The sequence below is a fragment of the Ammodytes marinus genome (genome assembly GCF_949987685.1).
Source record: "Ammodytes marinus genome assembly, chromosome: 15".
Lineage (NCBI taxonomy): Eukaryota > Metazoa > Chordata > Actinopteri > Uranoscopiformes > Ammodytidae > Ammodytes > Ammodytes marinus.
Window position 1 is genome coordinate 18,030,141 of NC_137219.1, and position 26,244 is coordinate 18,056,384.

At 43.9% G+C, this 26,244-nt stretch overlaps 2 protein-coding genes across 2 annotated transcripts; one reads left to right on the forward strand and one right to left on the reverse strand.

Annotated features, from left to right (window-relative positions):
- Positions 1–217: 217 nt before the first annotated feature.
- Positions 218–26,244, forward strand: tfb1m (transcription factor B1, mitochondrial). Its single transcript, XM_080041980.1, has 8 exons — positions 218–254; positions 1,306–1,452; positions 2,043–2,194; positions 2,402–2,510; positions 2,598–2,749; positions 3,192–3,311; positions 23,516–23,643; positions 25,245–26,244. Exons 2-8 carry the CDS (start codon positions 1,317–1,319, stop codon positions 25,510–25,512), a joined length of 1,065 nt encoding a protein of 354 aa, XP_079898106.1. The 5' UTR covers positions 218–254; positions 1,306–1,316; the 3' UTR covers positions 25,513–26,244.
- Positions 14,674–15,402, reverse strand: LOC307262163 (claudin-20; the record flags this gene model as incomplete). The annotated part of the gene is made up of 1 exon (XM_080042942.1): positions 14,674–15,402. Exon 1 carries the CDS (start codon positions 15,391–15,393, stop codon positions 14,674–14,676), a length of 720 nt encoding a protein of 239 aa, XP_079899068.1. The 5' UTR covers positions 15,394–15,402.

A 26,244-nucleotide genomic window follows, 5' to 3' on the forward strand; every position in this document is an offset into this window, starting at 1 on the left:
CCCTTTTGTAGTTTCTCTGTAAATAGCCTGCATGCATGCTGAACATTTTCCTCCTCGAATCGTCGCCCTCCCCTGGCCGTGACGTATCACTACTATACCAACAATGAATGGTCCATGGTGGCTTTTCAAGGGCAAAGTAAAACCTCGCCCACCTGCATTTGATTAGTCAACGTTACCGTCCTCGCAAGCTCATTGGATGCTCGGACGTCAATTGAATGACGAATGCGGATACATAACAGAGGAAAGCGACACCGGTGAGAAACGTGGGGTGAACTCTTGTGTATTGTCACCTCCGTGTGCTAGTTGTGTTGTCTGTTCTTTGTCTTATCTCGGGGTTTTAGGAAACCCGTGCGAAGCGGTCCGCCTAAACTCAGGGATTGTTGTCTCGCGCGCTGTGCTAAAGGCATTTGGACCGAAAGCTAACGTTAGCTGCAAATGCTATCAACTGTGTCAAGAGCAGAGTATCACATCTCAGGGCTTTGTCAACAAGAGTTCAAAGTGAATTGTTCAGTCTTAAATGGCAGAGTTGTATGTAACTCCCACGGGCACTTGACGCTGGTGTATTGTAAAAGTAGGCTACTTTACCGCTAATGTTGTGTTTAAGAGTGCATTATGCTAATTGCCTTACTGTCAATGTGACTTAGGCTACCTGTACCAGCACAGTTTAAAAGTCCGAATTTAAGATCTTGTTTTCAAGGTGTGAAAGTGAAAGAACACTTCATGTATTTTGTGTCTTTCTGTATATTGATCATTCTGCACTCTGTTGTAACGCCGCTAGGTGGTGCACGAGCTCCTAGTAGCCTATAAAATACAGACTAACCTCAGCAGTCTGCTCATCAGCATCAGTTTAAGGCTAGACATTGGAAATCAATCCCATGACCCTATAAAGATGTAATTGAAATGGATAACTTGGGGGATGGACAGAAAGCCACTGATTAAAAATATCAATATCGGTCCTGCATGTTTGCATTAGTTTGAGCCTGAATATATATGTATAGCCCACTCAATCAATTAGCTGAATCACAATTGTAAAGGGAAATGCTGAAATGTCTTAATACTAATCTGCACACACATTGCCTTGCTGTATCTGCTCTTCAAAAGGTCAATGTTGTCTAAACATACTCTTCATAACAACTATGGAATAGTATTACTGTCGGGTTGTTCATACCACAAATGTCCCACACATGCCCTTTTGAATATTTTAAGACAAGTATGCTCCTCGGCTTCAGAATCGCTTTGCCTCTGAGGGAGCTAATACATCAAGGTTTCCCTCACCTTTTGTGTGTGTGTGTTTGTTTTTCTCAGTATTCACCTGAATGATGGCTGCCCCGGGGAAGCTGGCGTCATTCCGTCTGCCTCCCTTGCCCACGGTGGGCGAGCTCATAAAGCTGTACAACCTGCGAGCTGAGAAACAGCTCTCCCAGAACTTTCTCTTGGACTTGAGGCTCACAGGTTAGTAGTGTGCCTCACTCTCTCTTTGTCTTTCTCTCCCTCCTATCCTCCTATCTGCAGTGCACCAATACCCACTGGCGCCTGCTCCTTGTTACTGTGGCTACACTGAGGGGCACAGTGGTTTGTTTTTGTCAGTGCACACTTGATTGCATGGCTCGGCACAGCCTTGTCCTAAAGCATTGAAACCGACAGGCTTTTCTGCGTGGGTGCGGTTGAGTGGATCTCCCGCTAATGTGAACGGACCGAGTCAATTGTTTGTAGCCTTTTGCAGAGCCCGAGCCTTAATGTAATTATCAGTGATGCAGTGCAGTCATGATCTGCTCCCATGTCCTTGGGCAAGGTGACTGTTAGATTAATGCACCTCATCTTCTTCATCACACAGAGGCAGACAGGTATTGCAATATCCCACCACTATCAATCTTAATTGAGAAACCCAGCCGAGACTCTGATGAAGACATTTGATTGCGAGGAATACTGTCATTTATGTGATGCATGAGTTGAATTAAGTTAGTAGTAATTTTACCAATTATATGCTGCAAAATATTGATGAAATAGACTATTGAGACAGTCATCCATCTCCATCTCTTCAGACAAAATAGTGCGTCAGGCGGGCAATTTGAGGGACGCCCATGTGTGTGAGGTGGGTCCCGGACCTGGGGGTCTCACCCGCTCCATACTCAATGCCGGGGCGGCCGACCTGCTCGTGGTGGAGAAGGACACACGCTTCATCCCAGGGCTGAAGGTAAAAGTCAGCATTCACAATGACACTGGCACATGCTCCATGTTCTCAAGGTCATCAGGTCATTGAGCGGATCTGTCAGTTGTGTGAGACCAGTTGATCTATTTCCAGCTGCAGCATCGTTAGCCACCTGCAGTGTGACTGATGGGTATTGAGGTTTTCCTTTAAGTTTTTTTTGGCATTTCGTTTCACATCCACCCGTTTCCACAGCTGTTGTCCGAGGCGGCACCGGGGAGGGTGAGGATCGTCCACGGCGACATACTCACCTACAGAATGGACCGAGGATTCCCGGGAATTATCTCCAAGACATGGGAGGAAGGTGAGAATATGAAATGATGAGAGCATTTGTGGTGGTCATGTGTAGCAAATCCGTGGGAACTTTAATGTGCATGCAATGGCTCCGCAGATCCGCCGAACCTTCACGTCATAGGGAATCTCCCGTTCAACGTCTCGACCCCGCTCATCATCAAGTGGCTGGAGAGCATCGCCAACAGGACGGGGCCCTTCGCCTACGGACGCACCCGCCTCACTCTCACCTTCCAGAAAGAGGTCGTAGAGGTGGGTGAACAACTGCTGAGAGGTGTATGTGTGTCATCAGCATGCTGCTGTATTGACAAGCCAAATCGTTGCATTACTAAAAAAAAAAGCTTTATTGGCCTGTTGGTATGAAGTTTACACATGGCATCATGGTTGTGCTGATTTGCTATTGCTCTATGAAAATACAGTGTAATTAATGGCTTATTTCCAGATTAGGTTATGATTAGATATAGATTTATTGATCTATAATCAATCATGATACACACAACTCCTGCTTTTGTCTTTTAGGCCATTCAAAGCATTCAGAGGAGGATTGAATGACATTTGCTAACTATTTTCTAATAATGACACATTAAACCATAATAAGGATAAACTTACATACTTCCAGTTTTTTTGTCTTCATGTAGTAGAATTTGACCATATGAATATGCACTCATTTGTAGTTGTTTCTCTCTCCATCCAGAGGTTGACGGCCAGCACAGCCAGCAAACAGAGGAGCCGTCTGTCCATCATGGCTCAGTATCTCTGCACAGTACGCAACTGCTTCACAATCCCTGGACGAGCCTTTGTCCCTAAACCAAAGGTAGGATTTCACTTTCATAATAATACTTAGTATATCTCTATACTTAACATTACCACTTTAAGTCAAAAAAGACAATCAAGCCAATGTGTCTAAAGTGCATTTGGCAAAGAGAAATAGTTGGTTATTTTGTTCTCGAGACCAGTTTTATTAACCAGACAATCAGACCGGCTTCTGCTCGACATGGCAGACCATTGAATTGAATTTAATGCTGACTTTTGCAATAAACGGGCCACAGCTATACACTGTCTTCCTCTCCCCTCTTTCTTGCCAACATGTTCAAAGCAACACATGTACACCCTTTGGGAGTGGTGCTACAATAGTAGTGTCAACCTTCAGAACACATTTAGCAAAATGATGCAGCGTTATGAAAGTATAATGTGGATTTTGACCTTTAGCGCTTGTATTTAAACACTGGCTGTCAACATGGTGCATGACTATTTCACAGTTCTTCTTACCCTACTGTAAGATAACAGTGGGGTGTCCTGCTCTCTGCTCCTCATCTGGTCCCTCATCATGTCACCATCGCTCATTTCTCCCTCCCTCCTTTTTGCTCTAAGGCTTCATTTAGACTGTGTTGAATCATTGTTGCCTCTGCCTCTGTCTGTGGACCCTTTCTGGGTTCTAATGATGCCTGCTGGGTATTTGAAATGTGGCGCGATCAAACTGCGCTTTGTAATGAGGGCTCGGTTCTTCTTTTTTTAAGGACAATTTTCTCTCTTTCTCTCGTTTTGTCTTTTAGCCCATGTGTGTGTATTGTGTATTAGTGGCAAAGGAAAAGCACTCATTCTTGCGTAACATGATAATGCAAGGTTTGTTTTGGGGTATGGATTTATAATAGGAGTAAGGGCCACATTGAAAGCAAAATAAAAGTACGGCTGACAAATGTGGAATATCAGTGTCGGCTTGAGATAATAGACGCACAACTCTTTTGAAAGACTGAGGAGCTCTCAGTCTTTCATTTTGTACAAATGAAACCATGTTTTTCTTTTTCCTGAATGAAAGGATAGGTGTTAGGTTGATATCAGATGTGGAGACTGTTGGTCCCTTAAAGAGGTTGAAGCTCTTTAGGAGACCCACTTTTGGTAAATATTTGATCTCCTTTGGGAAGCAAAACGCAGCGGAGTGAATGGGACCACAGCTGATTGTTCATTCTCTTAGAAGAGATGGCTCCAAATGATTATTTTATCACACTCTGCACAGCTGCCTTTCTGTGCATTCCACTTTACCCCTTGAGTGTTTTTTTCTTGTGTGTCAAAAAGTGATGCATTTCAGCAAACCTGTGTGTGTGCCTGCTAGCATACATGTGGTATATGTATAAATGTGAACTTGCATTGCATGTGCGTGGAATGCAGATGAATTGGCGCCTCCCACATGCCTACACAGGCCCGTCTATCCACACACTAAATGTTTTAATGGACACTTGGTCGGATTGATATCATTAGTAGAGATGATGGCTGTTTGATGAGCAGGCCGGCTGCCGCTCCTGTGAAGGATCAGAGAGCACATTGACTATATTAATGCTATCCTACTCTCTGCATTGTGCCATTTTTTTTTTACTAGTTGTGTCATGTAGTATAATTCATGAAAAGCTCTATGGCTCTGCATTGTTTACTGGTGCACACAAGAGTAATTACGCGGAATGTGCATGAACAATAAAAATGTCCTGCCTGATTTACAGGACACCATCAAAGGCTGGTAGGAGGGGGGGATGAGGATATGAGTGACACAGAGAAATATGGACTTCTAGCTAAAGCAGTGGTTTGGCTATAAAACTGACCCATATTGTCAGAAGGCAAATACAATACTGTCATAATATAAATGCATAAGTACAGTTATTACTGTACACGGCTGAGGGTGACAGAAGCAACTGATGGATGTCAAGATGGAGTCAGCCATTCAGGAGAAGACAAGTCGTCAAAATTACTTTTTTTGTCAAAAACATTGAATATCTGCTCACCATCCGCTACCCTAATGAAAGGTTTGCCCTGGAAAAAAAAACTGTGTTAATGCACAGCTTAGGCACTGTTACCTGGCATTGTTGTTAGCTACGGTGCTTTGTTCACTCATTCTGACAAAAAATAGATTTTGACAACAAATGTTCTACGGAATCGCTGAGTCCCACTTTTAAATGGCTGAAGTCAATTATAATGGCGGAGTAACACTGTCTGCAAAATATTGAAGACCTTTCCCTCTATATCTACTTTTTTTCTGTCTTTCGCTCCCGGTATCTGCAACATGTGTGTGCTCTTTTTAAGGCAGTGTGTGTGACTGTGCTTCATACCTACTGCCAATGAACCGGCTCAATGGTTGGTATTATCTTGTTCCCACTGAAGCTTTGGGATCACTGATTTTGCTAATGAAGAGGTCTTTGTATGCTTGGCTATGTCATGTCTGAAGCAGCTTTGAGCGGGTCATGGCTATCCTGGAACAGGTTCGCTCAGTCACGTATACAAGCTATTTCTATATTTATGAACATTTCGGTGAAAGGAAAATGTCCCTGGCTGGTCAGATTCACCAATGGCACCTCTTGTACATTATAGCGAATTCAAATGCGCAGGTGCTGTATTACACATATATGGCAATAATTGGACTGTGAAAAACATCTGAAGTGGGTTAATACTGTGTAATCAAACAAAGAGTGAGTCACAAAGAGCCTCAGAAAAAAGCGATGAAATAACTGAACCAAATACAATTATGAGAAAATAGCTTCAGTCAAAGGCGAGGGGGGCGGGGGGAAGTGTCGGTTGATTTGTGCCTATAGGATGTAGCTTGCGCAGGCTAAAGGGATAATGAGATGGGGAAATGTTGAATCCATTTTAAATTAGCAGCTGCTGGGGCCCATATTGACGTGGTGTGGGCAGATAGGCTCTTATCCTTGCTGTTTTAATCTGTCCGTCTTGTTCTCCTCGCCCCCGGACTGCACCTCTTCTTGTGTCACATCGAGTGACTGAGATTGTCCTTGAAGGTTTCTGAGAGCGCCGATTGGCTCCTTTTGATGGTGTTCCCCTCAGGCAGCCTGAGCGCTCACTCCTAGGTCTGTCCTACTGAAGATCACACCTGCCTCCCTTTCCTTGTTAGTCACTCGCCTCCTGTTAAGTCTCCAATGCACAGACGGATTGAGTGAGCTTCAAATTGCCTCTGTCATTCACAGCTATATGAATATCATAAACATCTCTGTAAGGAAGCAAACCGCTAATAGGGACAGCTATTCTGCTGCTTCTGCTTCATTATACACATTTCTCATTAGCATTCTGCTCAGGGGTCAAGGAGGGTTTGAGTGAACGCTTCCATCAAGAGTTCACATCTTCAGCACGGACATCCAATCATCCAGCTTCATCTTCACGGCCCTAGAAAGCTGATTTGCAAAGAGTAAAGAGAGTGTGTGTGTGTGTGTGTGTGTGTGTGTGTGTGTGTGTCGACTTGCTCGTCTCTCTTCCCGCTCCTCTCTGCTTCCCGCTCCTCTCTGCTTCCTCTGCAGAATGTGATTTAAATCAACTCCTGGTCCTCATGGGCAGGTCCATAAGGCGAGCAATAGATGCTCCATCACGGGCAACCTGCCGCCTCCTCTCAAGAGCTCCTACAGAGCGCCACATCTCGCTAACAAGTGTTGCTGACAATAAAAAAATAAAAGATGGATGGAGAGAGGAATCAGTGTGAAGTGACTGAAACCACAGTGAGATAAAAGACTAAAGGCAAGGAGTAGGGCTGGGCATCGTCGGAACATTTTTCGATACCGATATCTGAACGATATTTTCCTCTATCAGTTTTAACAAGATGACATTACACATTATGGTGAAAAAGATCTAAGTTTTATTTTTCAGCTCATTGGCATTTTTACAGAATATCAATAAACAAAACTTAAAATAAGCTAAAATCGTAGGAATGTAGTGCCTTCAGATTACCACAACTATCCTGTCTCCTGAGCCACTGCAGCACCACGCAGCCAGCACTATAAGATCTTGACACATTAAGCATGCTGCTTTCCTATTGGCTCACTGACGTTGAAAGTCAAGAAATGTTTCAATACTCAATAGTATCGAGGCATTTCGGTCGGTGCCAAAAAAGTATTCAACTTCAATACCCAGCCCAAGCAAGGAGAGGTGAGAATTGAACAAAGCCCAGATCGGATATGTGTGTGGATAGAATGAACGGAAGGAAAAAAGCTGGAAAGGGATGTAAGAAAAACAAGTGAAAGACAGCCAAGATTGCTCCTCACCAGTACGCAGCGCTACAAGACAGATTCATGACAGAGATCGATCTGAGAGGAGAGCGAGGCGTACCTCCAGCAGATGGTTGTCTGGGCCGGTCGTCAGCTCTCTCTGAGTAATGGCTGCATCAGCCATCACCCCCCAACTAACTGAGCCTCACAGGAGGAGAGCCCTACAGATGTTCGCCTTGTACAGCGTCGTGGACCAGAAGCACAGGACAGATTAGCAGAGCCTAAATTAAATTTGGTGACGCTGCATTGAACATTTATTATGGCTGGCAGTTGTATTGCAGAATTTGGAATCCAGCAGCTACACACACCTTTGCATTCAGATAGGTGATATGTCTTCCTGATCTGTTTTGTTTTATTTCACGGCTACGGTGTCAGCAGCTGTTTTATGTAGCAAAGGATGTATATCCTTTTGAATTTAGAGTGTATTTTAGTGTTGAATGTGACCCACCTCAGTCTGTTGTAATGCAGTGGCAGCCTATGTGATGGATATACCTGCTCTGTGACCTGAAGTGGCCCTCCTCTCGCCTTAACAGTAAAGACTGAGAATCCATTCAGAGAAGGCTGCCCTGCTTTTTTCACTTCCCACTGTCACACACTTTACAGGCACACAATTCATCTCGGCCTATTCTTATCCCCACAAACGAGGTCAAACGTGGTATCAAGAGTATCGGCGAAAGTTATTTCAATGACTCCGTGCCGTCGCGGTAAACGCCTGAAGGCTTGGACTCAAAACATCACAGACACAAGGTAAAGAAAAGCTAAAAATAAGCTGCTGCTGCTTATAGTTGCCGCCGTCCTCCCTCCTCCCTCCTCCCTCCCTTAAACAAAATGCCGAGCTTGGCATAGCTGGCTTTTGAAAATCTCCAGAGATCTTTAGCTCCTCCTAACAAGAAACGGTGCCGGGATCGCTCACAGTCAGCGCTCAGTGTTTGGCAACTTCAGCTATGTTAAGTTAGTGAGCATGCAGAGAGAATATGCAGGAATTTGAGGAGTAATGCTTAAACCCTGTCCCAGTAAAGGGCAGGTTGGCTTCAAATTAGTAAATTGCTGGCAGTGCTAAGATACACTGATAACTAATGAAGTCGGTGGGGAAAAAGGCATCGCCATAATGGGGAAGCATCAATCCATAAGCTATTAACTTTAAGGGCTCCCATTTCAGCTTCATGCAGTTTGATTTCATGTCTTCATGTCAGACAGTTTTTGAGCTACTGAGGGTGTGGGTTGAATGCAATGGGAGGTTTTGCACAATCCTAAAAAAGAAAGGATTTTATCGCTCCATAAACCAAAGGCGTCTGTATCGAGCCTCCTGTCCATTTTTTAAAGTATGCCTCTGCATTAGCTTGTTTTTGTTTCTGTGCTCTCCCATAAGCATCGTAGTATTGTGTCAATATACAGTCATTCTCTACAGTGACCGTTTTCATCAAGAGAGATATCGATTGCAACAAAACCAGTTTAGCCTGCCTCACCTTCAGCTTACAGAATCGTCCCGGGCCACGCGTCCCGCCCCGTGCTCCAGGCTGAAATATTTAAGGGGTCTCCTTTTGAACTGTCAGAATGTATTGTTTTCCTACAAGCGCTCTGTCTGTCATCCCCACAGCTTTTTACTGCCTTTCTCAGCAGTTAACTGTTCAGTCAAGGTCATTGCTATTATTCCCACAGCCTCGTATGAGCACTGAGACCACTGGAGAGCAGCTCCAAACAAAGGAAGGTCATTCTCCCCCAGTGCTGATGGCCGCATTACATCTCCAATATGGACCTCAATTAGCATAACTGCTGTCCAGAACAAAGAGACGCACATTAGGTACAGGCGACGGAGGGATTGGATTGCTTGCTTTATTTCAAGGAATGTGGTGATCATGACAAGTCCTTAAAGGTGGAGTCAGCAATTCTGGAGAATGTTTTTTGTCAAAATCACTTTTGGTCAAAATCGGTAATATCTAATCACGATCCGCTAGTATGAACTGTTTGTGCTGAAAAAAGAAAGCTGCTATTAATACACAGCCTAGGCTCTGTAAACGGGCATTTTGCCAGCTATGTTTACATACCCTTTGTTTATATAGCTCAGACTGTGTGTTAACACTGGATATTTTACCGCCCACATACAGTATGGACACTAGACATGTAGCGGACCGTGAGGAGATATTTGCTGATTTCATTAAAAAAATTAACAAGCATTCTCCAGAATCACTGACTCCCCCTTTAACATGTTCCACTGTCTGTCTAGCTCTTTGTGTCTGCCAGCATGACTAGTGGAGTTAATGAATGCTCCTGTGGGTTCAGCCATTGTCTCATTGTTTTCCACATTTCTTACTTATCTTTTTTTTGTGGCTGATCTTCAAAGAGGTTATTTGCCGGTCAAGCAGGTCAATAAAATAATCAGCGAGTTTGACGTGGCAGAGAGGTTCAACGCCTGATTAACCCCTGCCTCAAACCGACGAGCGCTCACCTCCCCTCATCTAAGCTCCCATTCAGGAACTGTCACCGCGGTAACATGGGGTAAAAGTCTTTTGATGGAAAATGTAGGTTAAATACACAGAGGAGCGGATCTTATTAGCGTTTCCCCACGAGATGAGTAGTTATTTGATCTGCACTCTTGTTGCATAACCAAGAGGAGTGGGAGAATGAGAGCGGGAGAGCCTTGAATAATCTATGTTTGTTTCGGGAAGGCACTTACCCACTCAGTCGGCGTCTACGAGGCTCCGATCGTCGAGAGCCCGAATTCTCTTGGAAAGTGAGAATTTTAGAGGTGCTGCCTTTTAAAATCTATAGGCTGTATGACACGGATAGTAAAGGTGAAAAACATACTGTACAGTATTCTGCTCAAGGCTAAACACATCTTCATGCAGCAAGTCATGCCGAAGACTTGGAGCAGCTGTGTCTTTTTTTGTTATTTGAGGCCCATACCGATATAGATATTTGCACGTTTAATATCTCTTATAATGAATATATACCTTTTTGACAAATGCACAACATGAAACAATGTAATTGTTGATCAGAATCACTTGAATTAATTTCATATCAGTTCAATCGCAACTAAGTAATGTACTGAGAAGGAAATTCTTACAGTCGAAGACTGCAGCTCCAATAATAACTCGGCCCAAGACCCGAATATATTCAAATTATAATTACATTAGCCCAATACCCAAATATATTTAAATTATAATAACATTAGACCAAAAACTATGCTTACAATGAAGTAGCTGTCACCCAGTGAATTATGCATTTCTGCCTCACAAATTGACCTTAAAAATGAATCCATCTACAAAATGGTTGCACATGATTTTTCTGCTGATTGACTAATTGATTCAACTCCACTTGCTCTACTTGGAGTCTCTGTTTATACATTTATATATTTGGCATTCCTGCACAGCAGTTTGCTTGTTATTTATTAGCAGGTACATACATAGATATATTTGGAATAAGCTTCCACTTGCTTATTGCAGTTATATTGGTGCACATTCATGTTAGTGATACATTTCAGCTGGAGTCTGTTTGGCTATTATGTGAATGCCTTCTTTTGTGGTCATCTTCAATGATTATCAACAGCAGCTCTACATGTCAGTAACCTCATGACTCTGTGTCAGATCCGGCTGACAACAGAGATAACCCCCATTCCCTTAACCTCCCACAGGGGTTGTTATGATTCTTTTAATCTATTAGCCCATGCTATCAGATCAGTTAGGAATGATTGGAAAAGGCTGGGTGTGGTATGGTAATTCCGTCTTCAAAACCCTTTTGCACACAGCCATGTTTTATGGATGCCTTTTGTTTTAAGTTGGACTGATCCCTTTGTATTCCTGGGTGCTGCGTATGAGCAGCCTGCCTGCCCACACTCTGCACAGCCTGTCCTATCCAACAATCTGTACATTTGGCAGGAAGGTGAATGCTATCTCTGTCCTTATCCGCATCTCAAGCATTAAAGCAAACAACAGACTACATGCATGGCTTAACGTTGCGTTCACAAAATAGTTTTATTGGTAAAAAATAGAACTACTTGCACAAGCACATTGAGACAACTGTATCAGAACTTGTGAACTGTTCATCATCACAAATATGCTCTGGCAACGTAAGAAGTGCTAAAGCATCCACGGAAATAAGCGGCAATTATCAAAATGATAATTTTATGTCTTGTTACAGTATATGCAGGAGAGTTGTTACTCTTTAGACTTTTAGGACCTTGTCACTTTGCACTCTGGCCATTTATAAGCGAATGAAATTGCGTGCTGATGATCAAGCTGCACAGCCATGAAAAAAAGAGAAATCCTTAGCTCCTGTTTCCGTGCTGAATCCTATCAGACAGAAATAGTTTCCCTTTGTTTTCTACCAGAGTGCCAGTAGTGTTATGTATTTCTACTGGTCCAGGGAGCTTGGATTGCTCAGCCATTTCAAACTGCTGTCAAATAAAGTAACAGAGGTAAAGGTGCATTGAGTAGTCTTCTTATAAAGAAGATATGGCATGAAAATGATATTGTATTTTATATTGAAACAATCAGAGGGAATCCTGATCTTTCAGTAAAGACAAACACCTTTAGAAGCCTAGATACTTGTGAAGACTTACAGTGAACCAGAATTCCTAATACAAACACACAAAATACCACACTCGTGTCTTTCCAATGTCTGTCTCATGCCCAGTAAAGTCTTGGTGTGCTTTGGGGAAATGAGGAATAAAGAGGATTTAAAATAACCCTCAAAAGCTATACACTGGTCTGTCCACAAGCATCTAGTTGACTTGAGACAAAGTCTCAGTCTCACAAATCCATAAAATATTTGCCAAAGTATAATTCATGTAAAAACAAAGCATTTAAAAAAAAACAATGAGAAAGAACTCCAGATAGTATTAAAACGTGTCATCATAAGACGATTTGGCACATTCTCAAAAAACACATACAGAAACGTGTCAGTATTGGTTGATGACATGGCACATTCTTTACTTTGTTTATTGCATCGGTTATGGTGCCTAGGGCAGTGAGTTATTGTCAGGAGGCCAGTAATGTCGGCTATAGTCTGTGCTGGGCAAGATGAACCAAGTCAAGGTAGGGGTAAAAACCTGGCCCTAGAGGGGCTGCCAGGGCCGGCAGCAGTGCCCTGCGGAGATGCCCGTGGCTTGCTGGCAATAGCCTGCAGGTGGCGAGCTGGGCTTAGCCATCTGCTCTCCCCCAGGAAGCTGCATGTTTATGAGAGAGAAGGAGAGAATGTGCAGTCCTATACATCACTGCCAATGCCTGTCTCAAGCACACAAACAATATTCCTCTGATATCCTTTTACCCCAGTGAAGAGTAGACAGCATGGCTGTGTCAAAGCGTGACAGTGCCACTGACATCCCACAAAAATAGGTGGGAGTTTTGTTGATGTGTGCGGGTGTGTGTTTGGTGGCCATGCTTTCAACATGCATCAGCTTTCTCTTGTCAGCGATAGTATCTATGTGACATGTGACACAAGCAGGACGGGGGGACTAGGGGGGGGGGGGGGGGGAACGAAGAGAGTGACAGGTAGGAGACAGGGGGACTAGTGGTAGAGTCAAGTGGCTCCAATTTAAGACACCGAGACCAGCCAGCCAGGTGTAGACTGGAAGCATATGCACACTGCTGACGCACTTGGAAAACAAGTCACATATGGAGAATGACTCAAACCTTTTTTAGCTGCCTGCCACACAGCTACTCATTCAGCCGTGACTCAAGAAGAAGCGTCTGCTTTACTTGCTTTTGCTTTGTCGCCTCTCTCTCTGCCACTGCACCATTTAAAAATATGTTCATCCTTGAGAGTCTGCTTAAATGGTGTAGACACCATAGCATTGGGCAGCAAAGAGGAGCATTTATTTTCTTAAACCTTTGACAACATAACAGCGACGCTGCCTAACAAACAAGATTAGAGGACAGTAAGCACTGGCTCTGATTAAAGCTTATGGCGCCACGGCTAGAGAAAAAAAAGATGCTCCCCCCCTAAAAAAAACAAGTCCAAATCACTCACTGACATGCACCCAGACAATATAAGTATTTGAATGGCGGATTCTGTTTCCATGGCAGTGCGGAGGAGGATGACAGGAGTGAAAAGCACATGCAAAAAGCCTCCGTGTCTGAGTGTTTACTGTGTTCACAAATACACACACATAACATTAGTAAGCGTGTGTGTGTCTGAGCATGCAGGAATGGGTAGATGGATTTGGATGGGTAGCTCCTACAGGCAGTATGTTTTCATCTGAATGGAAATATCGAAACACCATATCAGATAGTTCTCTACGTTAGAGGATTGAATCTCTTCTTATTCATTTCTCTCCCACTCTCTCTAAATTTCCACCTGCAGACAGAGAGAGAGACGGACAACTGTTTGCATTTTCTGTCTCAAATCCAGCCCAGCTGCCCACAATCCACTCCTCCTGACAGTCCTCTTTGAACAGTTACAACAGGGTAATGTTTCTACAGCTTTTCAGGCACAGGCATTTTGTGGCTATGTCTCAGTCTTCTACCAGGCATTCCGCTGTATTAATACACAGACAGGCTCCACACAGCATGCTTTTTCGAGCCAAAATATCAACATCAGTCTAGTAACTAACAAAGATATGACCATTTATTTCAATCAATTTCCACCCAGCATTCTAGTGGATAAGTATACGAAAAATTACAATGGCTTGCTATGAAAGGGGTTTCCACTTACTGCTCTCAGGCGTTATATTGCCTATTTAGTCAACGGGGAGGGGGGTATCAAACGATTGCAAATAGCAGCTAAATGATTGCTTTCTTTCCATCATTTCAAACCTTTGGCGAGGGGAAAAAATAATCTGCACAGAAGGCTTTCCTTATTTGCTTAATCCATTCCCGAGGGAACTGTAACTGTGATTTACTGACGATGAAGGATGTCTGCATTTGGTTAGTGGCTTCCGTCGATGCTGCAGCACCTTATCCTGGCTCCTTACACATTCACACTGCTCCAAAGCGCTGCTTAGGGAATACCTCCACTGCTTGTGCTTGCAAAACAGAAAAAGGTAGACGAGCAAGAGATAGACAAAGAGGGGAAAATGTATTCAAAGTTGTTGCCCTCCACTCATATTTTCCCCACCTCCATCTGGAGTAGAGCCTTGTGTGTAGCGATGGTTCCCCCCTCAGGCTGGTCTCCTTTTAGCCGTAGTGTATACACAGCGCTGCTTTATTACACATAGTCCTGCAGGCTGTAGCCGGTCTTATTGTCTAAAGGGGAGAGAGAGCAGTACTGGTGCTGGAGCTCCTGCTGATGGAGCAGCTGTTGCTGCTGGAGCAGTAGTTTATCAGGGGGAGGGAGCAGGACCAGGTCGTGGGGGCCGTGCCTCTTCCCCGAGCAGGACATACAGAAGATGGACCCCCCCATAAAGAGGAATCCTGCTGAAACAAAGGCCACGTACACAGCCCCCCCAGGCTCAAACTTATTGCTCTCGGGCACACTGGAGTCCAGGAAGTTGGTGATGACCTCGTTGGTAAACCAGGAAGCAGGCACCAGACACAGGAAGCCCGCAGCGACAAAGCAGCCACCACTGGCGATGGCGGCGTGCCGCTTGGAGCGCCGTCCTCCTCCCCAACGTGTGCACTTTAGTCCCAGGGATGCCAGGCAGAGGCCCAAGGCAGCCAGTACGCAGCAGAGCACCATGGTGGTGCGTGCAGTCTGCAGGTACGCAGGTAGTGAAAGCACCGAATACTTCAGTGTGCAACTGAACATGCCCGTGCTGTACCATGTGCAGTCCATCCACAGACCCTGCATCTGGGAAATGGCCGTAATGATGTTGGAGCCCACATCTGCGCTGACCTTCCAGTTGGGCAGCAGAGTGGCCACCATGGCACCCATTATGCCCAAGAGTGCCAGGACAAATCCAAATATCTGCATGCCCGTGGATGCCATGCTCCTTTTTTTAAAGTTGATGTTGCTGCCGCCTCAGCCCTCGTCCTCGCCAGGCGGCATTCACCCAGCGCCAGCCAGGCTCGTGGTCTCAAACTGTCCAGCCGTCTCTCTGCCTCGGTGCCGCACCAGCTGCTGGTCAAATGCTCAGCTCCTCAGCTGCGGCTCCACTGGGCTGGAGGAGAGAGATTGAAATGAGAATTGTACTGAGTGGGTCCCCTCTCCCCTCATTCACTATACATAAGCAAAGACTTTTCTGTCTGGAAACAAAGGGCAGCGTGATGCACGAGCTGGCACTGGCTGACTATACAGCAGGTAAGCAAAACACTGGGGCTGTTGTGCATTAGTGCATTTCCTCTGAGCTGTCTTCTCCTTCTCCTTAGCCACATGGAGCTGTCATTGGAGAGGGAGAAATTAGTTTGTGGTATTTGTAATGCTCAATAGCTGTGTGGACTTAAAGCTGCAGTGCCCTTACCCCACTCATATAGCTACTATACATTCTACCACTTTGATTTCGGTGCCGTTTAGCTAATAAAATGAGCTTACCTTTTTTGAACTGTTACAAAACGTTATCTTCATGTACAATACCAGTTCGTTCAGTTAAGTTCAGCCGCTAGAATTAAACTTTGTGAACGTAGGCTACCGTCAGTTCCTTCTTTATTAGCCTACTATTTTGTAGGACTTCCTTGGCGTTTTGTGGTGTCGCTAATCTAAATGAACACGTCGTGATCTCTAAACTCAGTCCAATTGTTTGCTGTTATTTTGCGGTCCAAGAAAAGGGGAGAGCGATGTTGAAATAATCCCTTACCCCGGCTGGTGCAGAGCTGACGCGTCACGTTGTTCGCAGTGGTTCCTGTAAACACACACAGTCACACACTGAAAGACAGCAGGCTGATGAGGGGGCGAGGAGGAGAATTCAGCCCGGACCGCGGATCCATTAAAGCCATCCATTTCCTTAGCAACAGCGTATGAGAGGACATCCCAGCTCTATGGACCTCACAGGCTTTGGCAGGAGCCTGGGAGGAATAACCGTAGCGCTCTCTCTCTATTTCTCTCTCTCTCTTTCTCTTTCTCTCTCTCTTTCTCTTTCTCCTCGCCGGCGTATGCGCGAGCGTGCTGTAGAGTAGGGGTGTCTTTCTCACAACAACTTTAAAACGGTTTAACGTCACTGACTGTACCGTTCCGTTCTGCCGTCACCTCCTTTTATGACGAAAACCAACGGCCGGACCGTTACTCCATCACTAACGGACTACACCTGCCAAGCCTAGCCTACTACGCGTTTCACTTCAGAAATAATACCCATCTAGTTGATAAAACAAAACAAATAGGTAAATTAAAGCACTGATCTGTATAACGTAATACACTTCATAAAAGCCATATCCTGCCACTGTTAATAATCAAACTATCGTCGTGACAGCAGTTTGGCCTTGATCGGAGTTGGCTAAAGGAACCATAGGTGCCAATGCAGAAAGCTTTGGGTTATTTATTTGCAATTAAATAATGTGTCGTGGTTCTGCGAATGTAATTTGTACAAAGTTTAATTGGCAATGTGTCCCTCCATAAACAATGTCCAATAAATAGTCTTCAGACTTCTGATTGTTTCCCCCCCCCCCCCACCCCCCCCCCAAAGAAATAGTCCCTATGACACCTTGGCTATAGGCTACAGCCTAAATTAGGCCTACAGGGTCAGATAGCAAAGGTTTTGTGTTTTCTCGAGTCTTTTTTGATTATGCTGCCTACTTCTACCTATAGCCTACAGTAGGCCTATAGGCCTATGTCACGCTCTGTTTCCACAGACAACTATTGGATACATCAAAAAGCTGTGTTACAAGGATATTTGACCTATATTTAGGCTAGTTGTGAAAATTCTGTATCCTACCTATTCATCTTGCGAGTCCATTTTTATGAAAACAACAGTTTTGTAATAAATGTATCAAGTGTATATCAATAGCCTACAAAATGTATCCTATTGTAGGCTACCCCTTCCCATTACGTTGAAAAGCTCAAATTAAACGACAAAAATGGCATCATCTTTCATCTAACATAATATGAAGGCATGCCTTAGTGTAGAATGGTGTTTATTTGTTGCTCAAACAGGTTGTAGTTTACTGTAGAGGGTGACATAATTTGTTTCTTCAGCTAAAATTCAGTTTGGACCGACAACGACAATACATTCAAAATAAATCTATCCAATTCCTTTATTGAGTTGCTAAGCAGCTTAATCATTATGCAGCAGTGCTGTTGTTAAAAGATAAGAAACGGCCAAGATGCAAAGTCTAGATACCAGTTCCAAACAGAACCCCCACTACACAACTGGGCAGAGTATTCTAATTAAGACAAAAATAAAATCTATTATCATTATGACCAGCTGAGCTCATTTTCTATGAAGCTTTGTGTGTTGGTCCAGAGGCCAGAGGAGCATGTGCACCCCAGCCCCACCATGCCAAAAGTGACCCTCCCCGGGGCATCATCTTCATCAGGCATACGTCTGCAGGAGTCTAAAAACTCCCAGCTGCTACTCTGCTGTCTTTCCTCTCGTCTCAGTAGGACGACATACAACAGGGTTAGGAGTGGCTAGGACGGCCTTGATTCATGAATGACAAAAAGGACAAAATGAGAGAGGTGGACTAATGGGCATGATACCCTTGGAAACTTTACCCTTGGAAAGGCAGATGTGTGTTGCTTGTATTTTGCTGCGTTGGCAAAAGCAGCCAGCTGTGGGAAATAATTTTGCCTACCCACCCCCCACACTTTTACAGTAGGACGCCCAGGCATTGACCACTGTGGTGTGTTGCCATTACGTGCAGCTCGGTTGGTAGCAATTGATTTCTTTACCTATTGATCTGTTTGTTTTATTATGGCCCAATGCTGTCTCCAGTCAACACTGTTCTCCCCATGAAACTAGCCCTAAGAGACCCTTTCTTAAAATGAGATCTAGCCAGCATGCGGGGACGTTGCACACACCACATTACCTCCGGTGCGATGTTGGTGTCGACCTTCAGCACTACATTTTCTGGGCTCCTTGTGGGAAACCGCTGCAGCAGGAAGACACATTCTCCACCTTTCAATAGGCACGCTTCAGTATTACGTGTATGACCTGTTACCGATGACATCCTAAGTGCTGATGGTGATGTTGATAAATAAATGAATGGATTATAAATGGAGTGGATAAAAGGGGAGAAAAAGATGGAAGGAGAAAAGAGCAAAACATAGTAAGCATGGGCCCGTTGAGTGCAGCCGTGTGACACTGTGATGTGTAAAGATATTGCGTACGTATGATGAGCGTGGTTCCCTTTTATTTTATCACCTCATAGCAGATCTCACGAGCCTTTGTGCAGCATAGCTCTGAGGCACAGCCGGACCAGCCACGCTCTCTTTTGCCCACACAAGGGGGGGCTTTTATCGTCCCCATTTGCATTTTCCTCTTTTATGTCCTTCCTTGCATAATTGGTTTATGTGCTCATAGTTTTCTTTCTTCTAGAGCGGAGATGCATAAGGTGTTGTGTGATAGCTGTGATGTCGCTGTCAATGCAATCTTGTCGTTGAGCAGGGCACAGGTCCAGTTTCAGCCTACATAAAAGGTGTAAACCTGTCCCGAGACAAAACATTTGTGACGTGTTGCGGAATTACCGGCATTAGCTTGATTAATGAGACTCTTTAGCGTATTCCATTAAGACTGAATCCCGAGTGATATATGTGGAATGGCATTTATGAGTTTTTAAATATCCCAACAAAACAGATTTTCCCACGTTGTCCTCATTTGTTATTCCACTGCGCCCAGTAAATTCAATTTCACATTTTTGGTCAAAGTTCAAGCTTCTTCTTTGACGAAAGCATTTCTCCAATGAGCTGATCTTGTCAAAGGGCTAGGGCTAACAGCCCTGAATGTGAATGCCTTGGGAGGTTTCATGGGAAGTGCCTGCACAGGAAGCCAAAGCCCTTCCTCCACAAACCCCTCAAGCAACATCAGCTTAGTATAGTCAGCGACATCGACTGCTGCCTTCTCTTCTCTGAGAGGCTGTCTCCCTCCACTGATGTAATGGAGGTTGTCTTCTCAAGGTATTGTCATGATTAATGCAACTCTTCCCTCTGTAGTTGCAGGATCTCTGGGAGCTTTTTCTCTCTTTTATTCCCTGGTTGTATGTACTGTATAGCTTTTCTTCCACCCCCACTGCTCATGCTCAGAACCTGCCTTTATGTTAGCGCAAATGTTTGGTGGGTCAGGTGCCACAGTGCCCCAAGCGCTTAGAGGGACTTGAAGAATGACTAGTCACGTGCCACTGGGCAAGAACTGACCAAGAAGGAGACATCAGAGGTGGAAATAGGGTAAAGTTAAGCTGGAGAACCACAGGGTAAAAGTAAGGCTGGAGTAATCGAGTTCCCTGCTAACCTTTGGGATGGTCGAACACCTGAAATATGATAATGCACAAGGATGTTAATATGTAAGTGTGACCTTTATAGATGGAGTTATCTCATATTTTCCCCCTTTCAAAGCTCCACCAGGGGAATCAGGAGTAGTAGACCTTTTTACATAAGAAATACAAATGCAAGGTTTATCAGATTGTTTATTGTATATACCATATGTAAGGGGAGACGCAGGTTATAAGTCCATGTGAATCTTTGAAGTCTTCCTTTTCAAAAAGCTCTAATCAAATTAGCCCCGATTGAGAGAGCTGGAGCAAGATACATTTAATGAGCTGGAATATGGATCCTTATATAACAACCTAATTTAGAGACCAAATTAGGAATGATTCACTTGTTTTTTTCCCACTGCTAAATACAATTGTTTGCTCAAGCCTACAAGAAATGTTTACCGTCAGAGCATTTCCAGTCTCTATCTGAATGTATGATCCTTACTGCCAGTCGTTTAAAGAAGAGCTGAGAGAGGTGAGAGATATGAGAACCTGAGCGAGGAAGCGATATTAAACTTGTCAGATAGGGTCAATAAGTCGGTCTGCCACCCCAGTTCAGCATCTGCCAGCTGCACAGTGTTTGAGAGGTTGCATGGGGGAGGGCGGGGTAGTGAAAGCATGTTCATAGCACCTCTATGGAGAACCCAGGTGACGGCGTGTGATTTAAGACGGAGTTTCCTTGCATGTTGAGGTTATCAGGGGAAGGATTAATGGCAGGGAGCACGATATATTCTAGTGGTGCTACCTAGTGAAGCCGTGTAGCAAGGCCATACATAAATCATAACAGCAAAGTGACTTGGACAGGCTGATGGCTGGAATGCTGCTGCCTGTATAGTCCCAATATCGAATTTTCCCCCTGCTCCTCTCCTAAATCATGAAGTGTGGAATATAAATGGCCTAATTATTCCAGCAGAGAGTGAAATTAAAGACATTTCTTTTTTGATTGCTTCTTCCTAACATATGGTGGTCTGATCTTGCATCACGATAGCATTGATAAAAATATTTTGCAATCCAAATATAAAATCACTATCAAAATCCTATCCAATTGATGCAGTTTACAAGTGCTCCCAATTGATGCAGCGACAGCTCACAATGCCCTCTAAACACCTGCCCAATGGCCTTTGTATTTAAAATGCATCATCTGAACTAAAAGGGTGAGTGTATTAATAATAGACTCATCAAGAAGAGGCCCAAGGCCATTACTGACTCTACAAATATACTATGAAGTCATCATTCAATGTTAACACTGTGTTAAACATGATAGAGATCAACATTAACATTTATCATGAGATTAACTCAACAGCTTTACAGCACAGGCACTTGCAGTTTCAAATTATAACATCCTTCTTTTCTTCCTCCATGTCAAACCATTTAATTCTGAGCAGAGGAGTTTGAGGCTTTTTCTGCACTATTGTTGCAGCTAGCCTTCAGGGCTGTATAGACAGACAGACTCCACCACTGCCATCCCCAATAAACGCCACTGCGGCAGGAATCTCAGCAGCAGCCTGGCATCTCTGGCCTGCCTGTGGATCTATAGATCTGATAAAAGATAGCGCTGCGGTTTACAAGTGCTCTCAAGCGCTACCTCAGTTGTTCACACAAAAATGGAATCTAAACAGCTCATTAGAAATCCGCCACATGTCCATGGACCACTTTAGTCGTCCTCCCCTAATTACCGACGCCAGCCCCATAGCCTGGGAAAGCAAAAGGCAGCAGTGAAGGAGAGTGAGTCACCCAACCCAGAAATACAAGAAGGCACGAGGAGCTCCGTCAGGGCATACAGTCTGAGGGGAATTAGATGTCCTTTTATCATGTTTGTAGGAGTAAGAGGGGGAGCACGTATACAGGTTTTTGCAAGACGTGCCCTAAAATGTAAACATGCTGCGGGTGTAACATTCCCTTTCATGCACCTCTAGCTTTATTCTTTAATAGCTATGTCTCCTCTCAATGACATACTTGCACATGTAGTGTGCAACATCTGTCTTCATCTTGAAAGCTGAATAGGGTGTATTGCCATTATTATTGATTTTAAAGTATTTTCCATCCAGGTGGACGTGTGAGATACTAATATAGATGTCCATTTTATTAAAACTTGCTGTATAAAGCGTCTTTCACTCAAAGCCAAGAAGCACTAAAGGGCAATGAAATGTTTTTGCTGCTTGTGTGTTTTTTTTTTTTTGCTGCTGATGTTTTTCCTCTGTGCCTCATTGTCAGCCAGGGAGAGTACAGTCCCTCTTAGTGCTCCTTCACTAGTAAGACTATTACCAAAGATGGAAAAAACAGACAGGCGACTGCTCTGCTCTGCTGCCCGCTGTCTGGCTGTGCCATTGGTTTACACAGTAGAGTATCCCTCAGATTGTGCAGTAGACCCTTAAAAGTCATAACTCACAGGACTGAAGTGCATCATGTGAAACACGCTTGGAAGATGATGGCCTTCTTTGTGCTGCAAAACGCAGAGATCCAGACATTTGAGAGATAGTTTTTTAATGTAATTTAATTACTTTGATCCCCATCATGGCATTCAGGAGATAAAGAGGGTTGACAATCCTTTAAAGGGCAAGGAATACAACAAAGAGAGAACGATTGGATGTACTGTATATCTGCCTAAAAAGTTTAAGAGGGAGTGATTTGAGAGCTATAGTTAGGTTCAGCTGAGTCTGGCACGATTACCTCAACACTGTGTCATGTTGACTTAGTGGTGACTCATAAGGATCAAGAGACAGCAGCTAATGAAGAACTGGTGCCAAGTTACCACCACCCCCCAGTTACACTGGAACAGTTAAAACATGTAGTTGAAATGGTTTGCTAAATGTTAAATGAGGAACTACTTGGCTAAAAGTCTTGGAACACATTTTCATAAACAGATGAAAAAGTGTTACTATACTTAATAGTACTTAATATATAGTGGTACTATAATTAATAGGTATAAGAGAATAGTAGTCCTTTTACTTGTGTTCTCAGAATCTTCCGTAAGCAGGATATTAGCTCCGTTGCTGCCCAACGTACCCATCACTGAATATATAAACATATGCTCACACTCTACCGGTTTTACGCTCAGTGGGAAACAGTAGAGCCGGATAGAGAGGATGGTAGGATTAAGAGGAGAGTGCCAAAGTAGTCAGGCTTGTGGATGTTAGGAAACTCTGTTGTGATGCAGAGACGGGAAGACAGCAGACAGGAAAGAAAGAGAGAGGGAGAGGCTCAGTGTCTATGGTCCATCGCACAGGTGTTACTGTGGCAACTGGAACTGGCTTACCAGCAAGCCATTGCTGCGTCATCTTATTTTCTGCCTTTGCTCTTTTCTTTTATCCCATTGTGTTGATCCCTCTTCCTCTTTCTCTCTCTCTCTCTGTCTCTGTCTCTCTCTCTCTCTCTTTGCCCAGCTTTTTATCTTTCTTGCCATTTGTCAGGCAACCTTTTCTCTCCAGCATTTTTCTGCTCACACCTACCCTCTCTGTCCAGTTACTCTGTTTCTTCAGTCCCATGAGAACACTCTTCTTGCTGTCTGTCTGTCTCTGTGTGTGTGTGTGTGTGTGTGTGTGTGTGTGTGTGTGTGTGTGTGTGTGTGTGTGTGTGTGTGTGTGTGTGTGTGTGTGTGTGTGTGTGTGTGTGTGTGTGTGTGTGTGTGTGTGTGTGTGTGTGTGTGTGTGTGTGTGTGTGTGTGTGTGTGTGTGTGTGTGTGTGTGTGTGTGTGTGTGTGTGTGTGTGCGTAGGTGGACGTGGGCGTAGTTCACTTCACTCCTCTGGTCCGGCCCCAGATCCAACAGCCCTTCAAGCTGGTGGAGAAAGTCGTCAGGAACATCTTCCAGTTCCGCAGGAAGCACTGCCATAAAGGAGTAGAGTAAGCACAAATATACAGCTTGATGGATCTTGTAAAGGATCTAACCTCTCTTTCCTCTCTTTCTTTTTTTACTTTTTAATCAAGTCTTATCCTCATCTATCATTCTCTCTACATTTTTCATTCCCTGTGTTCTTACAACGGCGACCGACCTCATCTCCTCATTAATTAGAATGTTTTTTTGGATTCAAATTTTGTGGCACAAACACCACTCGAAATAGACACTCCTTTTTTTTACTCCTTTCTGTAACTAAAATCATCTATCAATCATACTCCAGAGCACCCTCAGAGCTCTGTTCAAAACCACCAGCAACAAGCCCACATGCCATCTTGCATGTGCACGCTGCCCATCACCCCCAGGCTGGTTGGGAAAGTGTAAAGTGGCTTCAGAAAGTCGACCCCTTCACTTTTCAAACACTCTATTGGTTTGTAGATGACACTTCAAATTGATCAAATTGACAAATTCTTGGCAAAGTCAACAATTCTTGCCACCAACCTGAACTCTCTAATTCACATTTACATGTTTGTATTTAGGCCCTTTGCTGTGGCAATCCAAATAGTGGTCAGGGTCATACTGTTTTCTTTACTTGTTCTTGAGTGTCTGTCTACTTGATTGAGTCCCCCTGGCTCGTCTCAGGAGCTAAGCACAAGTCTGTGGATACAAACACTTCTCATCCAATCTCAGACAAATCTGCCAGGAAAAAGGGGCTAAACTTCCAAGATGTGCAAAGCTTGTAGATAATTACCAAGAAAACCTGAAACTGTAAAACTGAAGGGCTTTCACAAAGTACTAAAGCAATATTCTGAATATAAAATAAGAGATTTAACTTTAGTTTTTCAATTAATTTGCAAAAAAACTTTTTTCATGGGCAACATGACACTTTCATCTTCAAATAACATCTAAAACATAATAGAGTATGCAAAAAGTGAAGGCGTCTGAATACTTCCCGAAGCCACTGTGTAGGCCCAGATAACAAAAGAAAACTGGCTGTGTGAAAGAGAGCAGTAATTATGAGTCATTTAGGTTGCACAGGAAGACGAGGCAGCACATTTTTATGTAACTGCAGTGGGTTGGCAGCAGTGGCACCAAATTGTAGAGGAGGCACCAGCGATGAAGCGCTTAAAAAGCATCTGTACTGCACAAAGTGTGTGGAATTGGCTATTGCTCATCAACCCTCAGAGAAAGAATACAGAAGAACATCTAACGAAAGGAAATGTCTTTTAAAAATAAAAAAAGCCATCTCTCTTAGTTTAATATTCAGAGAGAGAGAGAGCTTATCTGTATAAGAGCCATCAACATGAATGGAAATTGGACATATGAATTATAGCTGCTCTTTCTTGTGTTTGAGAAGTTCTCTCTTTGTGAGTTTAGTGTCAGTATGTGCATCCCTTGACTATGGAGCACGGCAGTGGAACGCATTAACAATGCATGAGCACTTCTAGCCCTTTGTGTGATTTCAATTAGCTTCACAGGTTCAAAATAATTGCTGAGGGATAGTTTCTTCCTGTTTGAACTATCATACCATTAAACATGCATGATCATTAAGATATCAAAGCGACCTGAGTGGAGGAATCATTTCTTCATTTTTTTTGTTACCCTCCAGAAAGTTGTTCCCTGAGGCGTGTCGTGTTGAGCTGACACAGGAGATGATGCAGAGAGCAGATGTGGACCCCACACTGCGCCCGACGGAACTCACCATACCCCACATCCGGGCTTTAGCTGATGCCTACGCTCATCTCTGCAACCATGAACCCAACCTCCTAGGCTATGAGTTCAGAGAGGAGCTCAGACTGAAGCACCTCACCGGTCAAAGAAACACACCTATGGACACGCCAACCGGGATACCACCGGGTCCTCAACAGCCCTGCTGAAAAAAAGTTAATTTTTTTAAAGCAAGGAAGCCAGGAGAAATCCTCTAATAGCCTGTTAGCACAGGAAGACAACAGACTGCTCTTAGCCTTGACATTTCCATCTGGCATAGGCATGAATTTTTCAAAGGTTTATTTATTTATTTTTCATGCACCGAAAGAGCAATAGGTAACTTGGTATACATGAAATCTTTGGACAGGTACAAGAACCCAAAGGCATCTAATGTTCCCGGGTGGGTTGGATCAAGCTCCAAGACCTTTTTCCAGGATGGGACAACTCAAAGTAGACTCTTGTGTTTTTGAGGAGAATGAAGAAAGCACAGTAGCTCTTTAAGATTGAGTATCTCTTTATGTCCCAATTTTTCCTTCAGATCACACTTGCATAACACCTTGTCCTGTGGGACCCGATAGAAATGCCAGAGTGGTTTTCAGGGGTGATCTAGAGGAAGGGAACAGCATGGCAGCGTCATATCCAGGCCATTTTTGTCCTTCCACGGTGTGCTGTATTGCTCAGTCACTAGGGAGACGGAGCTTAAAGGGAGGAGGAAAGTGGTGCAAATTTGTCAGCTCCTGAAAGACTCTTGTATTAAAAGGAAGTGAACCAACATTCAATGTCAATATTAAAAACTAAATAAATAACACTAGGTAAATGAGCCAGTGGCTTTTTATAAATTGCATCATAAATGTAAGCGGAGGCACTGGTGTGGTTCACCTAATAACATGTGTTGTACAGAA